General features: G+C 35.5%; 1 protein-coding gene across 7 annotated transcripts in view; it reads right to left on the reverse strand.

Moving 5' to 3' along the window:
• The window catches only part of BANK1 (B cell scaffold protein with ankyrin repeats 1), a 322904-nt gene that overhangs the window by 240384 nt on the left and 66909 nt on the right, over nt 1–15611 (reverse strand). For all 7 annotated transcript variants that reach the window (XM_082602768.1, XM_082602766.1, XM_082602765.1 and 4 more), the window contains exon 3: nt 2077–2231. In XM_082602768.1, coding sequence (XP_082458894.1) covers nt 2077–2231 — 155 coding nt within the window. The remainder of the gene's footprint in view (nt 1–2076; nt 2232–15611) is intronic.

The following is a 15611-nucleotide window of genomic DNA, read 5'->3' on the forward strand; positions in this document are numbered from 1 at the left end:
ATTCTCTGGTCATCAGAGAGAATGAAGACGGTGCCATTAGATTGAACCAGTCAACTCAGCACTGGCATGCTGGAAACATAAAACGATAAGGGGAAATTCATAGATATTGAAGATACTGGGTGAGAAAGAGGCACATCTCAAATATGACCTGGTGACTGGCAAGGATAGTCTTGTAAATTTCTAGATTTTTATACGATGGCAGGGAAGTCTCAAAATATCACTTCCAGAGAAAGGAGGCCATATCCTTAAGTGGTCTCTACTTACCCAATAATTCAAAGACTTCTCAGAAATGTTCAAAGGTTGTGCTTTCAGACAATTGGCATAGACTGAACGTTATCCTGGCAAATCTGAAACATGATTTTCACTCATTTGGATATACATAATCTTTCCTGTGGTGCTTGGAAATTGGGACTTGGATTCAGACTCTACTAAGATCTAGGTTCTGAGAATACAAGGTTTTGACTGGGATGACTATTTTTGGTCCAGGGATTTGTTTATTTCAATTTTTTAATGTGTAGGTCTGATGCTAAAATAATCTTATATGACCTTTCAACTCTTAGGACTGTTTAAAAAGTGGGGTACCCAAGAGAGGTTTGGAATTGAAATAATGTAACTGCAGAGGGTCTGAAAGAATTGTATCCATGTCAGTAAAAGCCCACAGTTCTGTTACCGAAAGAACCCTCATCCTGCTCAGCTATCTGAGTGAGCTATCTCTGCTTGGAGGGCAGTGGGGTTTAATTTTTGGATTTTGATTTCTCTGCAATTTAATAATGGAAAGGTTTTATATTGTTCAAATTTTACTCTTGCAGATATTTTTGAAAGCAGCTATTTAGACTCATTGCATAATTCCTGGTGAGCAATTTTTAGTTCCAGAGGGCTTTTTTTTTTTTTTTTTTTGCTTTTTTTGCTTTGACTTTACCTACTTGAGAACAGTTCTGATTTCCATTTTATAGTCTCTTCTATTTATTTCTGTCTCTTCCATTATTTCTGACTCAATAGGAGCCACTGGTTCTGCTTGTTTGGCCTGATCTCCCTTCCTCAAGTAGGTTGTAATTGTTCTTTGCCTGATCCTCTATCTCAGTTCCCTCAAACCTGTACAGTTTCAGTTCCTGGGGTCTTTAAGGGAGTGTCAAAGAAGATTTTGTTCCTCTGGAACTGATAACATAATAAAACAGCGATTCTCCTGCTTGGGCGTGGGGTCTGGAGGTGAGGGAATTAAGCTTTCCCAAACTGCACAGAACGTTCTGCTTCTCCCAGGGCTGCTGGTATCATCAGGATCAGGGGATTCTCTCCCAAAATATGCCTCCCAGTAAGCAGACAAGTGCAGCTCCTATCACATTAACCTACTGGCGTCCACCTGAAGGACCCTCTCATGCAGCTCTCAAGGTCGTCCTGTATCTTTTGCTCTTCCTGGTCAAGCATACCATAGACACTGAGGACCAGCATCTTTTTATTGTCTGGAGATTACGTAGCCCAAGTTTTGGTCAAGCTCTAGCAGTAGGCTTATTTTAGTGGCTCAGTCCAATGAAGACTTAGAAGGAAGAAATGTTGGCAACATGTGTTCATATAGTCACCTCCTGAGAAATCCACTCCCTCTAACATTATACTTTTATTCCCCAAAGGACTAGCTCTATGATAGTTCCACTTCATAATGTAGGCCTTTGATATATGTTTTATAATTTAAAAATCAGTGGTCATAAAACATAAGTATTTTCAAAGTCTACTCAAGAATGTATTTCCTTTTATGAAAATAAAATCCTTGATCTGGTTAATATGAATCCAACTTTCTTTTAAATAGCTTGATATATATAGCAATTGTAAATCTGTCTGTAACGCGTCAAGTAACATTTAATAAAATGATGCTTTCATATATGTTTCAATACTTTATTATTCAACAAATATGTATCAAATGCCTACTAACTACCAGATATTGTTCTGGGTTCTGAGGACATGGCCATGAACAGAGTAGACGAAAATGCCTCTATGTTGTAGCTTTTAGTGTTAGTTACATTCTAGTGAAATGCAGTATCCATTAAAATAATGCAGTCACTTAAATAACAAGGTGTCTTTACTGACCTCACATGGAATCTCAGCGGGAAGCACCACTGCCTGTGATATGGTGCTTCTTGAAGCTTCTGATAATTCTTCAATTTCCTTTCTCTCACTTATTTGCCCAGGATGTTCCACTCTTGGGTCTGTTGGAATAATGACCTCAAGGTAGTCCTCAGAACCTAGAGGAAAGTTCATGAATGTAGATTACAATATAGCTAAGGCCATATTATTTCCTCCATTGTTATAAAAACTAATTGCTAAACAATTGATTTATTTATAATTGCTAAACAATTAATATGTGGGACAACCAAACTGAGTTTAAGACAGCTAAAGGAAATGAACCAATGTTAAGAATTAAAATAATGCTTCATAATTTAACTAGTATTATAACCTTAAGCTACTAAACTAAATCAAATACATAATAATATTTTCATCCACTAGTTAAGTATTTTCCCCAAAAAAATCCAACCACCATTTAATACTGTCTCTTAATATTAAACCAATAAATCTGAAATACATGAAACTATTTTTCAATGCCTATAATTAAGAAAATTTATTCATTTTAAATCAGAACAATTATTTACCCTTCACATATATTTCTAATTTTAAAAACAAAAAGCATAACTAGGAGACAATCACTAAATAAACTAGTATTTCTATGATACACTAGTTTAATAGTGAAATATTAGTGTTCATCAAAATGTTAATGTGTTCTGTGAAAAAAGTGTCCTAAATTAAATAAGTTGGGTTTCTTTATGGCAGTAAGAACACTAAAATATGCTAATGTGAATTTTGAATCTCAAAGAAGGGAAAAGAGTATTTGATTTTTAAAACATTTAACATTATTAACTTAGCATCGTCTCAATCATTAAGACACTTTTCTCTATTGAAGAAGAGTTGTGTTAAGAGAGATGGATAATACTTTTATTACTCAATGTTTCAAAGCCCAGAGCATTTCATTAGGGCACAGAACCAACATGACTGGAACCAAGGCTCTCACCACTAGAGACTCTCACAACTGTCATCTTAGGCCAACCTCAAATGTATCTCTCAAATCCTCAAAGAAGGGAATTGGAGAAAAGGAAAACAGCTCCTGACAGCTAGATACTGGCCTGATACTGTGTGAAGGCCTTGGTGTTGCTAGGAGGTGGCCTCCTGTTCTCCTACGGAACATCAACAATTTTGCAGAACATCACCATCGGACAAGGCCACCTGTCACCATGACGGATCAAGTCAGAGAACAGACCACTTTGTAATCATGTCTGAATCCAGGCAAAAACACGAATACTGTCCAAACCACAAAATAACCAAACATCCTGAATCCTGGCTCCTGTGAGTGATGTTGCTTCTTTACCAATTCCAGTCTCAGCCTCTTTTCGCTTCTCTCGCCTTCCAGGTAGGGTAACCAGCTCCTCCCAGTTTGCTTGGGATATTTTTGGTTTGGGCACTGAAAATGCTGTGTCCCAGAAACCCCCTCAGTTTCAAGTATACTGGTATAGCTGGTTACCCTGCTTCTCAATAAGTCGTTAATACACAAAACCATAAAATTACATGTGCTTTTTGACAGCAAGCAAACTATAGCAAAGCCGTGCTTCCATGAATCCTTCCTCAAATCATTAAATGCAACCCTAAATCCTACAATGAGTCTTTTCTTAATACAGTCTTCCTGAGGTGTCCCATGGTTCTCCATGGTGGCCTTCTCTTCATTGCAGCTAGCAAAAAAAAAATAGTTCAAGGACAGGTGTGTCCTAGTAGTCTTTGGCAAAAGGGAACTGACAGGATAAAAAGGAAGAAGAGTCAAGGCAATATAGATGGAGTTGGCTAGAATTCTGGTTTCACTGCATCCAGAAAGTGAAGTCAGCAGTTTCATAAGGTAATTCTATCAGAAAAGCAGAGTAACAAAAGTGATGTCCTCTGGAGAGGAGCTGTCTCCATGTCATATCTAAGAAGGAGAGAGTTTTGTTTTGGGTTTTTTTTTTTTTCTGTCTTACGGAAGTTACAGAATAAAAGTACAAAAGCACCTGGGATTTCCAGATTCTCCCAGTACTAGTCTTGCTTGAAATGAAATGAAAAACAGCCTTTATTTTTCTAACAATTTTAAACACTTCCATAAGCAGTCTCACTCTCTCTCACTCTCTCTTTCTCTCTCATACACATACACACACACACACCAAATTAGTGAAAGGTGGTATAGAACTGGCTCAATCACTTTGTGAACTGATGAAAGAACAAGGAAACTGATCTCATTTTATATATCTTAAAAGGTGTAAGTTGTTCCACTGCAGCAGTATCTAGGATGTTTTCTGCTAATTCATCTCTGGTATTAGGTTAAGAAGAGCTATTTTCTTTACCCTGAGGACACAATCATGGATGTACAAAAGATTTAACTCTATGAATATTCACAGAAGCACTGTTTATAATGCAGAAAACTGGGAGCAGTTTAAGCAACAAGGGACCAGATAAAAAATGTGTAATGTGATAAAAGATACTGTCACTAATTAAAATTCCATCAAAGAATATTTAACAACAAGGAACAAGTTTATGATATAAATGAAAAAAAATCAAGTTACAAAATTGTCAATTTTGTAGGTTCCCGTTTTAGTAAAATAAGAAGCATAGGACTTCCTGCGGGTTCCATATTTAAGGAGCTTTGGAAGTTGCCACTCCAACCTAACAAACAAAAAGTTGAACAGACTAAAAAATCAATAACTTTTCTTTGATTCTTCAGAGAGGCGTGGACACAGCACAAACTGCTGCCCCCAAGGCTGGAGAGACAGGCAGGTGGATAGAGAGTCTCAGCTTACCACAGCAGAAACTCAGGAGTGGAAATGGCCCCAGCAGCCAGTGCCAGGGTAGAGAAACCTGAACCGTAGTTGACAAATTGCCGGACACTCAATGAGGACAAGTCTGAGAGTTAAAAACTCCAGGGGAATTCAGCCCAAAGGTGGGGGGAACACAATACTCTGAAATTTACCTCTAGGAGCTTGATAAGATTCCCACAGCAAATACTGGGGAACATGCCCTCCTGCTTCAGTGGAACCGGAAACATCTTTAAGTACTCCAGGACACTCTGTTCTTCTTAACAAGGCCTGCCCTGGGCAGAAACTAGTTAATTAGAGCCAAATCTACTGGGATATTACCACATTCTAACTGACCAGAGGAAGAGAAATACCCAACTGCAGCCCACTGGAATAATCCTCTCCCATCCAAAGGGGAGAAAAAAAACTGAGAAACTCTTGTGAGGTTCACAGTCCAGAGGCACAGGCTCACTAAAGGACTGAAACCTAATCACAGAACTCTAGAAAGCCTCCTCTCTGCCAACACCTCACCACCGCATTACTAAAGACCTATTTACAGCAGTTCTTTTTATAGAGTATATTATGTCTAGTTATCAAGAAAAATTACAAGGCATACCAAAAGGTAGAAAATACAATTTGAAGAGACCAGGGAAAGCACTAGAATCAGACATGGCAGGGATGTTGGAATTATCAGACTGGGAACTTAAAACAACACTGATTAGAATGCTAAGGGCTATAATGTGGCATGGACATATATACACTACCAAACGTGAAATAGATAGCTAGTGGGAAGGAGCCGCATAGCACAGGGAGATCAGCTCAGTGCTTTGTGTCCACCTAGAGGGGTGGGATAGGGAGGGTGGGAGGGAGATGCAAGAGGGAGGAGATATGGGGATATATGTTTATGTATAGCTGATTCATTTTGTTATACAGCAGAAACTAATACACCATTCTAAAGCAATCATACTCCAATAAAGATGTTTAAAAAAAAATTAGACAGAATGCAAGAACAGATAGGCAATGTAAGCACAGAGTTGGAAATCCTAAGAAGAGCCATAAAAAAGTTCTAGAGATTAAAAACACTGTAATAGAAACAGAGAATGTCTTTGATGGATTTATTAGTAAAGACTGGACATGACTGAGGAAAGAATCTCTGAGCTAGAGGATATAGCAATAGAATCCTTGAAAACTGAAGAGCAAAGAGAACAAAGACTAAAGAAAAAAAATTGACAGAATATCCAAGGACTGTGGGACAACTATGAAAAGTGTAACATATGCATAATGGGAATACCAGAAGTAGAAGAAAGTGAGAAAGGAACAGAAGAAATATTTCAAAAAGTAATGACTGAGAATTTCCCCAAATTAATGTCAGACACTAAAACACAGATCCAGGAAGTTCAGAGAACACCAACTAGGAAAATCCCCCCCAAAATGGGATATACCTAGGGATATCATCTTCAAACTGCAGAAAATCAAAAATAAACAAAATTTGAGAAAAAGCTAGAGGAAAAAAATCCTTACCTATAGAGGAACAAAGGTAAGAATTATATCTGACTTATCCTCAGAAACCATGCAAGCAAGAGAGTGGACTGAAATACTTAAAAGTATAAGGGAAATAAATCACTCACTCAGAATTCTGTACCCTGTGAAATTATCTTTTAAAGCTGAAGGAAAAATAGAGATTTTCTCAGACAAACAAATATTGAGATAATTTATTATCAGTGGACCTGCCTGAAAGAAAAAAGAAGTTCTTTAGTGAGAAGAAAAATAATATAGATCAGAAATTCAGATCTGCATAATGAAGGGAGAGCATCGAAGAAGGAATAACTGAAGGTAAAATAAATATTTTTCTTATTTGTGATTGATCTAGAAGATAACAGTTTGTTCAAGATAATAATAGCAACAATATATTCAATAATGTATGCTTATGTACATATCTTATATAAATATTTACATATATATGCTTGTGTATGTTTATATATAAATAAAATAAATGAAAGCAATGATATAAAGTCTAGAAAGGAAGAATTAGGATCATTTTATTATAAGGTAATAATACTACCTATGAAGTAATACAGTGTTACTTGAAAGTAGACTTGCATTAGTTGTAAATGCATACTGCAAACTCTAGGATAAACCCTAAAAAAAATTATGTTTTTAAGCATAACTGATATGCTAAAAAAGCAGAAAAATGGAATCATATAAAATGCTCAATTAAAATCACAAATGGCAGAAAAAGAGTAGAATACAAAAATAGGAATAGAGAACAAGGGGAGCAAAACAGAAAACAGTAATGAATATGGTAGATATTCATCCAACTCTATCAGTAATCATTTTGAATGTCAAGGTCTAAATGCACCAATGAAAAAACAGAGATTATCACAGTGGATCAAATAACAAGACCCACCTATATGTTGTTTACAAGAAACCCACTTTAAATATAGAAACATATAATGATTAAAAGTAAATGGATGGAAAAATACACCATGCTAATACTAAACAAAGGAAAGCAACAGAAGCTATATTAATTTCAGACAGAGCAGACTTTAAAGTAAGAAAAGTTATCAGGGATAAAGAAGGACATTACATAATGATAAAGGGGTCAATTCTCCAAGAAGACATGACAATTCTTAATGTGCATACACCTAGCAACAGAGTGTGAAACTATGCGATGCAAAAACTAATAGAACTTCAAAAAGAAATAGATGAATCCACTATTACAGTTAGAAACCTCAACACCTCTGTCTCAGAAATGGACAGAAACAGCAGGCAGAAAATCAGTAAGGATGTAATTGAACTCAACAACACCATTAATAAACTGCATATAATTGACATTTATAGACTGCTTCATCCAACAAAAACAGAATATACATTTTTTTGCAAGCTCACATGGAACATTCACTAAGATAGAACTCATTCTGAGCCATAAAACACACCTTAACAAATTTAAAAGAAAAGAAATTGAACAATGTCTGCTCTCAGACCATAATAAAATTAAACTAGAAATCAGTAACAGAAAGATAACTGAGAAATCCCCAAATATGTGGAGATTAAACAACATACTTCTAAATAATACATGGGTCAAAGAAGAAATCTCAAAAGAAATTAAAAAAATATTTTGAACTGAATGAAAATAAAAATATAACAGCAAAATGTGTGAGCTGCAGCAGAAGTAGTGCTTAGAGGGAAATTGTTAGCATTGAGTGCATGTATTAGAAAAGAAGCAAGATCTAAAACCAAATTTAAGTTTCCACCTTAGGTAACTAAAAATGAAGAGCCAATTAAATTCAAAGTAAGCAGAAGAAAAGAAATAAGAATTAGAACAGAAATCAATGAAATTGAAAATTGGAGAAAAAAGAAAAAAAAAACAATGAAACCAAAAGTTGGTTCTCCAAAATGATCAGTAAAATTCATAAGCCTCTAGCCAAGCTAACAGAAGGGGAAGAGAGAGAGAGGGAGAGAGACAGAGAGCAAGCGAGCATGTGAACAAGCAGAAGACACAAATTAATAATATGAGAAATGAAAGACGGGGACATCACTCTAGATCTCTAGATCCCATGGATGTTAAATGGATAATAAAGGAATACTATGAACAAGCCAATGCCACAAATTTGATAACCTAAATAAAATGGGCCAATTCCTTGAAACACACAATCTGCTAAAACTCACAGAGGAAGAAATAGACAATATGAATAGGCCTAAAGCCTATTTCTATTAAAGATTGAATCAAGAATTAATAACCTTCCAAAATAGAAAGCACCAGGCTCAGACAGGTTCACTGGTGAATTATACCAAACAGTTAAGGAAGAAATTATACCAATTCTCTATAATCTCTTTCAGAGGATAGAAGCAGAAGGAATATTTCCTAACTCATTCTATGAGGCCAGCATTACCCTAATACCAAATCCAGACAAAGACATTACAAGAAAACTATGGAACAATATCACTCATAAAAATAGATGCAAAAATCCTCACAAAATATTAGCAAATCAAAGCCAAAAAAAGAATAAAAACAATAATATCATCATATCAATAGATGCAGAAAAAGCATTTGACAAAATCCAACACAAAGTCATAATAAAAACTCTTAGTAAACTAGGAATAAAGGGGAATTTTCTCAGCTTGATAAACACTATCTATCAAAACCCTTTAGCTAACATCATTCTTAATGTGAAAAACTTAAAGCTTTCCCACTAGGATCATGTTCAAGGCAAGGATGTAACTCTCACCATCCCTTTTCATTATCATACTGGAAGTCCTTATTAATGCAATTAAGGCAAGAAAAAGAAAAGTTACACATACTGGGAGGAAGAAATAAACCTGACTTTGTTGGGATGACATGACTGTCTAGTAAATCCAAAGGTATCAACAAAGAAATTCCTGGAAGTGACTATAGCTAATATACAAAAGGCAACTGCTTTCCTGTATACTAACAATAAATACATGGAATTGGAAATTAAAAATGGAATACCATTTACAATAGTACCCCCTCAAAATGAAATACTTAGGTATAAATCTAACAAAATATGTACAATATCTATATGAGGAAAAGCACAAAACTCTGATAAACAAAATCAAATAAGAACTAAATAAATGGAAAGATATTCTATGTTCATGGATAGAAAAACTCAATAGTGTCAAGAAGTCTGTTCTTCCCAACTTGATCTATAGATTCAATGCAATCACAATCAAAATCTCAGCAAGTTACTTTATAGATATGGACAAACTGATTCTAAAGTTTATATTGAGAGGCAAGAGACCCAGACTAGGCAGCTTAATATTGAAGGTGAAGAAAGTTGGAGGACTGACACTACCCTACTTTAATACCTACTATAAAGCTGCAGTAATCAAGATAGTGAGGTCTTGGCAAAAGAATAATCAGATAGGTCAGTGGAAGAGAGTAAGAGCCAAGAAACAGAATCACATAAACATAGTTAATTAATCTTTGACCAAGGAGCAAAAACAATACAATGGGGCAAAAACAGTCTCTTCAACAAATGGTGATGGAACAACTAAACATTCACATGCAAAAAATGCGTCTAGATACCTTACAACCACCACAAAACCTTACAACCATCACAAAAATTAACTGAAAATGGATCATAGTCCTAAATGTATAATACGAAACTATAAAACTCCTAGAAGATAATGTAAGGGAAAAACATAGATGACCTTGGGTATGATGATACATTATTAGACACAACACCAAAGTCATGATCCATGAAAGAAATAATTGATAAGCTGGACTTCATTAAAATCAAAAACTTATGTATGCAAAAGACAATATCTAGAGAATTAGAAGATAAGCCATAGATTGGGAGAAAATATTTGCAAAATACACTTTTAGTAAAGGACTGTTTTCCAAAATTTATAAAGAACTCAAACTCAACAATAAGAAAATGACCAAATCAATTTAAAAATCAGCCAAAGTTCTTAACAAATACCTCACCAAAGAAGATATACAGGTAACAAATAGGCATATGAAAAGATGCTCCACCTTATGTTATCAGGGAAATGCAAATTAAAACAACAATGAAATAGTACTACACACCTATCAGAATGGCCAAAATCTGGAACACTGACAATACTGAATGTTACCAAGGATGTGGAGCAACAAGAACTCTCATCAATTACTGGTGGAAATACAAATGGTATGGCTATTTTGGAAGACAGTTTGGTGGTTTTTGACAAAACTAAACATACTCTTAACATTCAATCCAACAAATGCACTCCTTGGTATTTATCCAAATGAGCTGAAAACTTATGTCCACACAAGAATCTACACATAGATATTTAGAGCAGCTTTACTCATAATTCATAAAAACTTGGGAGCAATCAAGATGTCCTTCAGCAGGTGAACGAACAAACTGTGGTACATCTACACAATGAAATATTATTCAGCACTAAAATGCAATAAGATATTAAACAATGAAAAGACATGGAAAAAACTTAAATGCATATTACTAAGTGAAAGAAGCCAATCTGAAAAGGCTACACATTGTATGATTCCAACTATATGACATTCTGGAAAAGGCAAAACTGTAGAGACAGTGAAAAGATCTGGTGTTGCTGGGGTCTGGGGTGGAAGGGGAATGGATGAAAAGGCAGAGCACAGATAATTTGGGGGGGCAGTGAAAATACTCTGTATGATACCATTAATGATGGGTACATGTCATTATACATTTGTCCAAACCCATAGATTATACAATAGCAAGAGTGTACCCTAAGGTAAACTATGGACTTTGGGGGATTATGATGTGTTAAAGTAGGTTCATCCTTAAACGGTAAAAAAAAAAAAAGTAGCATTGTGATGAGCGATGTTGATAGTTGGGGTGGCTACACACACTGTTGGGGGCGGGAGGGAGAGAGTGTACGGGAAATCTCTGTTATCTCCCTCTCAGTTTTGCTGTTAACCTAAAACTGCTCTAAAAAACAGTCTTTTTAAAAGTATACATATACAGAACTATGCGGTAGAAATTCAAGACATATTACTGAATGCATAAGAACAGACTAGCTATATAAACCCAAAATAGCAAGAGTGGTTATTTCTGGCTGGTGGAGTTATGAGTAATTTTATTATATCTATATGTATTACTAATAATATCAGTTATTATTAATATATAATATAATATTTATTCTGGTTTTCTATAATGAAAATATATTTGTTTTACAGATTGAACTATATACATTTCTCAAATAGAGGAATGAATTGATCAAGTTTACAGACTGAGCACATGTGTCCTTACCCCTCCTCTACAACATGCAAATGAAATTACAGAAAAGATTATTTTCTTTATGTATCATGATGTAAAAATTGTTAGGAAGCACTGCTCTGCAGATAATATGTGAAATAAACCAGCTTATCACAAATCACCTCATGTTCAGGTGATCTAAGCAATCTCCAAAAATATCACCCGGAATAAAGGTGTCTTTCCTCTTGTAAAATAAATATAATGCTAGGGGGAAAAAATCATAGATATCCTAAGGCAAGATAATTTTGTGTAATATTTTTAGCAACCAATCAAATTACATTGTAAGCTGAGTAAAATAATAAAATAGTTAAGCATTAGAAAATAAATTTTCCTTTATGAATTAAGTTGCAAAATCTGTTATATATTTAATTTTTAAAGCATGCCGTATGCTTTTCAAAATCAAAACTTTTTAATACTGTTTTTCCAAAAAAATATAATTTTAGTGTAGATTTTTTTATACTTTGTTTTTATTTGTTTTTCAATGGATTAATCCTCATTTGGCATGAGGACAGGTTTTCTGATAATTAACAAAACTAGGTGAAGACTGAAAAAAGGATCTTTTATTGCTATCACACTTGAACTGCTTTCATTATAGTGATTTGATGAAAAGTTATTCCTCAATGCCCAATGACCCTTCAAACCTATCAATAGTTAACAGACAAAGCAGGTTTCAGCTTTCATCATAAATGAATTGGAAACAGAGAAAGAGAGATAGACAAACAATAATCTAGGAGATACATGTCTCCTGCTAAAAAAGAAACTTCCTGTCTTCTCATGCAACCTTGGAAAAAGTACTGTGCACTCTAAGCTTCAATCTCCTCAGTTATTTAATGGGGTAAATATGACTTCCTTGTTGCATTGTTTTGATTACATTTAATAATATGTATAATGTGTCAGGCCTAGGATAGGCACTCAATATTAGTTTCCTTCTCTTTTCTAATTTCTGGTATCAAATTGAATAAAAGCAATGTTTTTTTTATTTTCAAAAGATCAGGGCTTCCCTGGTGGCGCAGTGGTTGAGAGTCCGCCTGCCGATGCACAGGACACGAGTTCGTGCCCCAGTCTGGGAAGATCCCACATGCCGCGGAGCGGCTGGGCCCGTGAGCCATGGCCACTGAGCCTGCGCATCCAGAGCCTGTGCTCCTCAACGGGAGAGGCCACAACAGTGAGAGGCCTGCGTACCGCAAAAACAAAACAAAAACCAAAAGATCATAAATCCATCTTTCTCAGTTTGTATAGCCAACTATGATTCAGAAAGGACTGCAACATACCCGTGGAATTTCAACACTGAACATCTTTGTTTTTGTCAAATTTATAATTTAGTAAATGATTCTATAATCACAATGTAGCTGATTTTATTAAGTATGCTTGAGGCAGTACAGATTCTAGCGTGCTTTCCTGGAGTTTTAATGTCATACCAAAGACTACAGCACTCTGCAACACTCAGGTAAGTTAAACAGGTATTTCTCCAAGAGGTAAAGAAAACAAATAAACTGAACAAAAAGATGTAATTTTTACCAACCATTTAGTCTAGTCCTCAACTTTCTTAAACAACCTTTGTTGTCTGTGGTACATTATAAGGGGCACAAAATAAGGAATATTTCATTTAAGGCTACGTCCAAAGAAAAATAATAATGGTCATAATAAAACTTCTTACCTAACAAATATATATAAAAATGAACATACTCAATATAGCCAAGCAAATGTTGGCTTCCAATAATAAGATAAATCCTCTTTGTTTGAAACACCCACATTCATCCTGGCACTGTAACTGCACAAACTCTACCAGCTAAAGTTCTCTCAAACGTTAGCATCAATGTATATTTATATTTTACTCTTGGTACTTTAGCCTTTTAATTTTAGTTCATAACATGCAGGAATAGTTCCAAGGCAGAGTATATGTAAGGAGATGCTGTTTTTGGTGGCCTGTGTGTTCCACTTTTACCTGCATTTCCCTTTCCATTCTGTTTATTATATTTTCTCCTTTTTCCTACCTTTTCCCCTTCTATTCCATCACCCATTACCCACTCTTCAAGCTACCTTTTCCTACCAACCTCTTAGTCAAACTTGCTACACAGAAATGGTACTATATCTTGCAGCTCAAGTTGTCTTCAGACCAGCAGCTTATTAGAAATGCACACTCCTAGCCACCACGCTAGACCCACTGAATCAGAATCTGCTTTTTAAAAGGATCCCAAGTGATTTGAATACATGCTGAAGTTTGAGAAGCAGTGTGGCGTAACAACGTGTACCTTGATGTGATTAACTTTCCATAACATTATCACAGCATAAGCCAGTAACTGAAATCATATCATGTAAATATTTATGTTTCCTTGTTTCTTGTCCATCCATCTAGAATGCAAGTTTTTGAGGTCAAGTAATTAGTTCTTTTTTCCCCCTCTATCTCTGATGCATACAACAGGGCTTTTAACATAGTAGATGCTCAATATTTATGTGAGTACACATAATAATATGTTGTGTATTCATATACATCTCAGATGTAAATGTTTGTTGCCTGACTTAATGATTGAATAAATCCATACCTAGCTTCTTTTTTTTTGGCTGGGGGAGGAGTGGCTTGTATCTGAAGCACAGTAATTTGTTCTATCTACCACAGTCTTTGCCTGACTGTCTTAAGGAAGTACATCTGTACTTCAATCAGTATAACCCTAAAGACAGAACAAAGAACAGAGCTAGAGAAAATCACCAAAGCTTAGAAAGCACGAAGCTTGCCTCTTGCTCTCCTACACATTTTCATTGTTTACTTTTTCTGAGAGTTGCTAAGGCAATATTAGCATTACCTATGCTGTCAACAGTTATTTCCTGCATCTGCATACACAAAGCACTTAGATGAAAGAATTGAAATGTCACTTAATGAAACAAACCCTAATTACGTCCTCTCTAAAGAAGTTCAAGATGTATGATGATAATCACTTTCAACAGATTATCCAGAATGAAATAAAATCAATATCTATTGAACAAAATTGCAAACAAAAACTGACCATCATACTTTTGATTATTCCTTTAATGAAAAACTTAGACGTGGCTACAGATCCTAGCGTTTCAGGAGAATCCAGAGTGGTAAGTACAGGGAAGCAAGAACAAGGCATGTGTGTCTAATCTAATCTCCTCAACGGCTCAGTGGAGGAGGGCATCAGCTAATGGAGTAGCTAGACTTGGTGAATGACTCAGTGGCTGAAAGGAAAGGAGAGAAGATACTAGAAGGATGAGAGCAGGATCCCAGAATGCCTAGTGAGAGACCTCTGCCCTTGGAAAGAATAAGAAAAAGAGGCTTCATGTTTGAATCACCTAAATTTAAATAACAATAGGATACTTTTAAACTCCTGTGAATGAATAATTTAATTAAATAATAAAAGCATGAAAGACTACCCTTCACTTCAAACCCCTGGCCCTCGCCACTGGACTTGAGTTTCTGTTCAACCCTCAGTGGGTGACTACATTATTTTAACAAGTGGATCTAACTCCTGACCTCTCCACTCCCAATGTAGCAAAGTCAGCCACAAGTTACTATCAGGAAGCTGGAAAGTTTTTAGTGATGATGTCTTCTAGTTTAGCAAATGAAAAGGGATGCTATAATCAATTCATGGGCTAAAAGGAAAAGAATTTCAAATACAGATTTGTTCTGAAACGAATACTCATGATTTTATTAACAAACTTATTAACAAACTTCCTCGGGAATATTAATGAATAACAGCTAAAACTACTGAACATTGACCAAGTGCTAAGTACTGTTTTAGTGCTTTGCATACATTAACACACAATTAATGTGCTCTAATGTCTAAGATTCCATGAGGTAGGTGCTAATATTATCCTCATTTTATAGATTCATTCATTTATTCTTTGAATAGATATTTATGAAGCACCAACTAAGTACCAGATGATATACAGGGAGCCGAGGTGAGCCTTCCTTCCAAGCACTTGCAAGCTAAAGGGGTGGAGGCAAAAAATACAGGCATAAAATATGGAGTGTAGCAATGCTGGCAAGTGC

This window comes from Mesoplodon mirus (assembly GCF_964341445.2).
Source record: "Mesoplodon mirus genome assembly, chromosome: 2".
Taxonomy (NCBI): Eukaryota; Metazoa; Chordata; class Mammalia; order Artiodactyla; family Ziphiidae; genus Mesoplodon; species Mesoplodon mirus.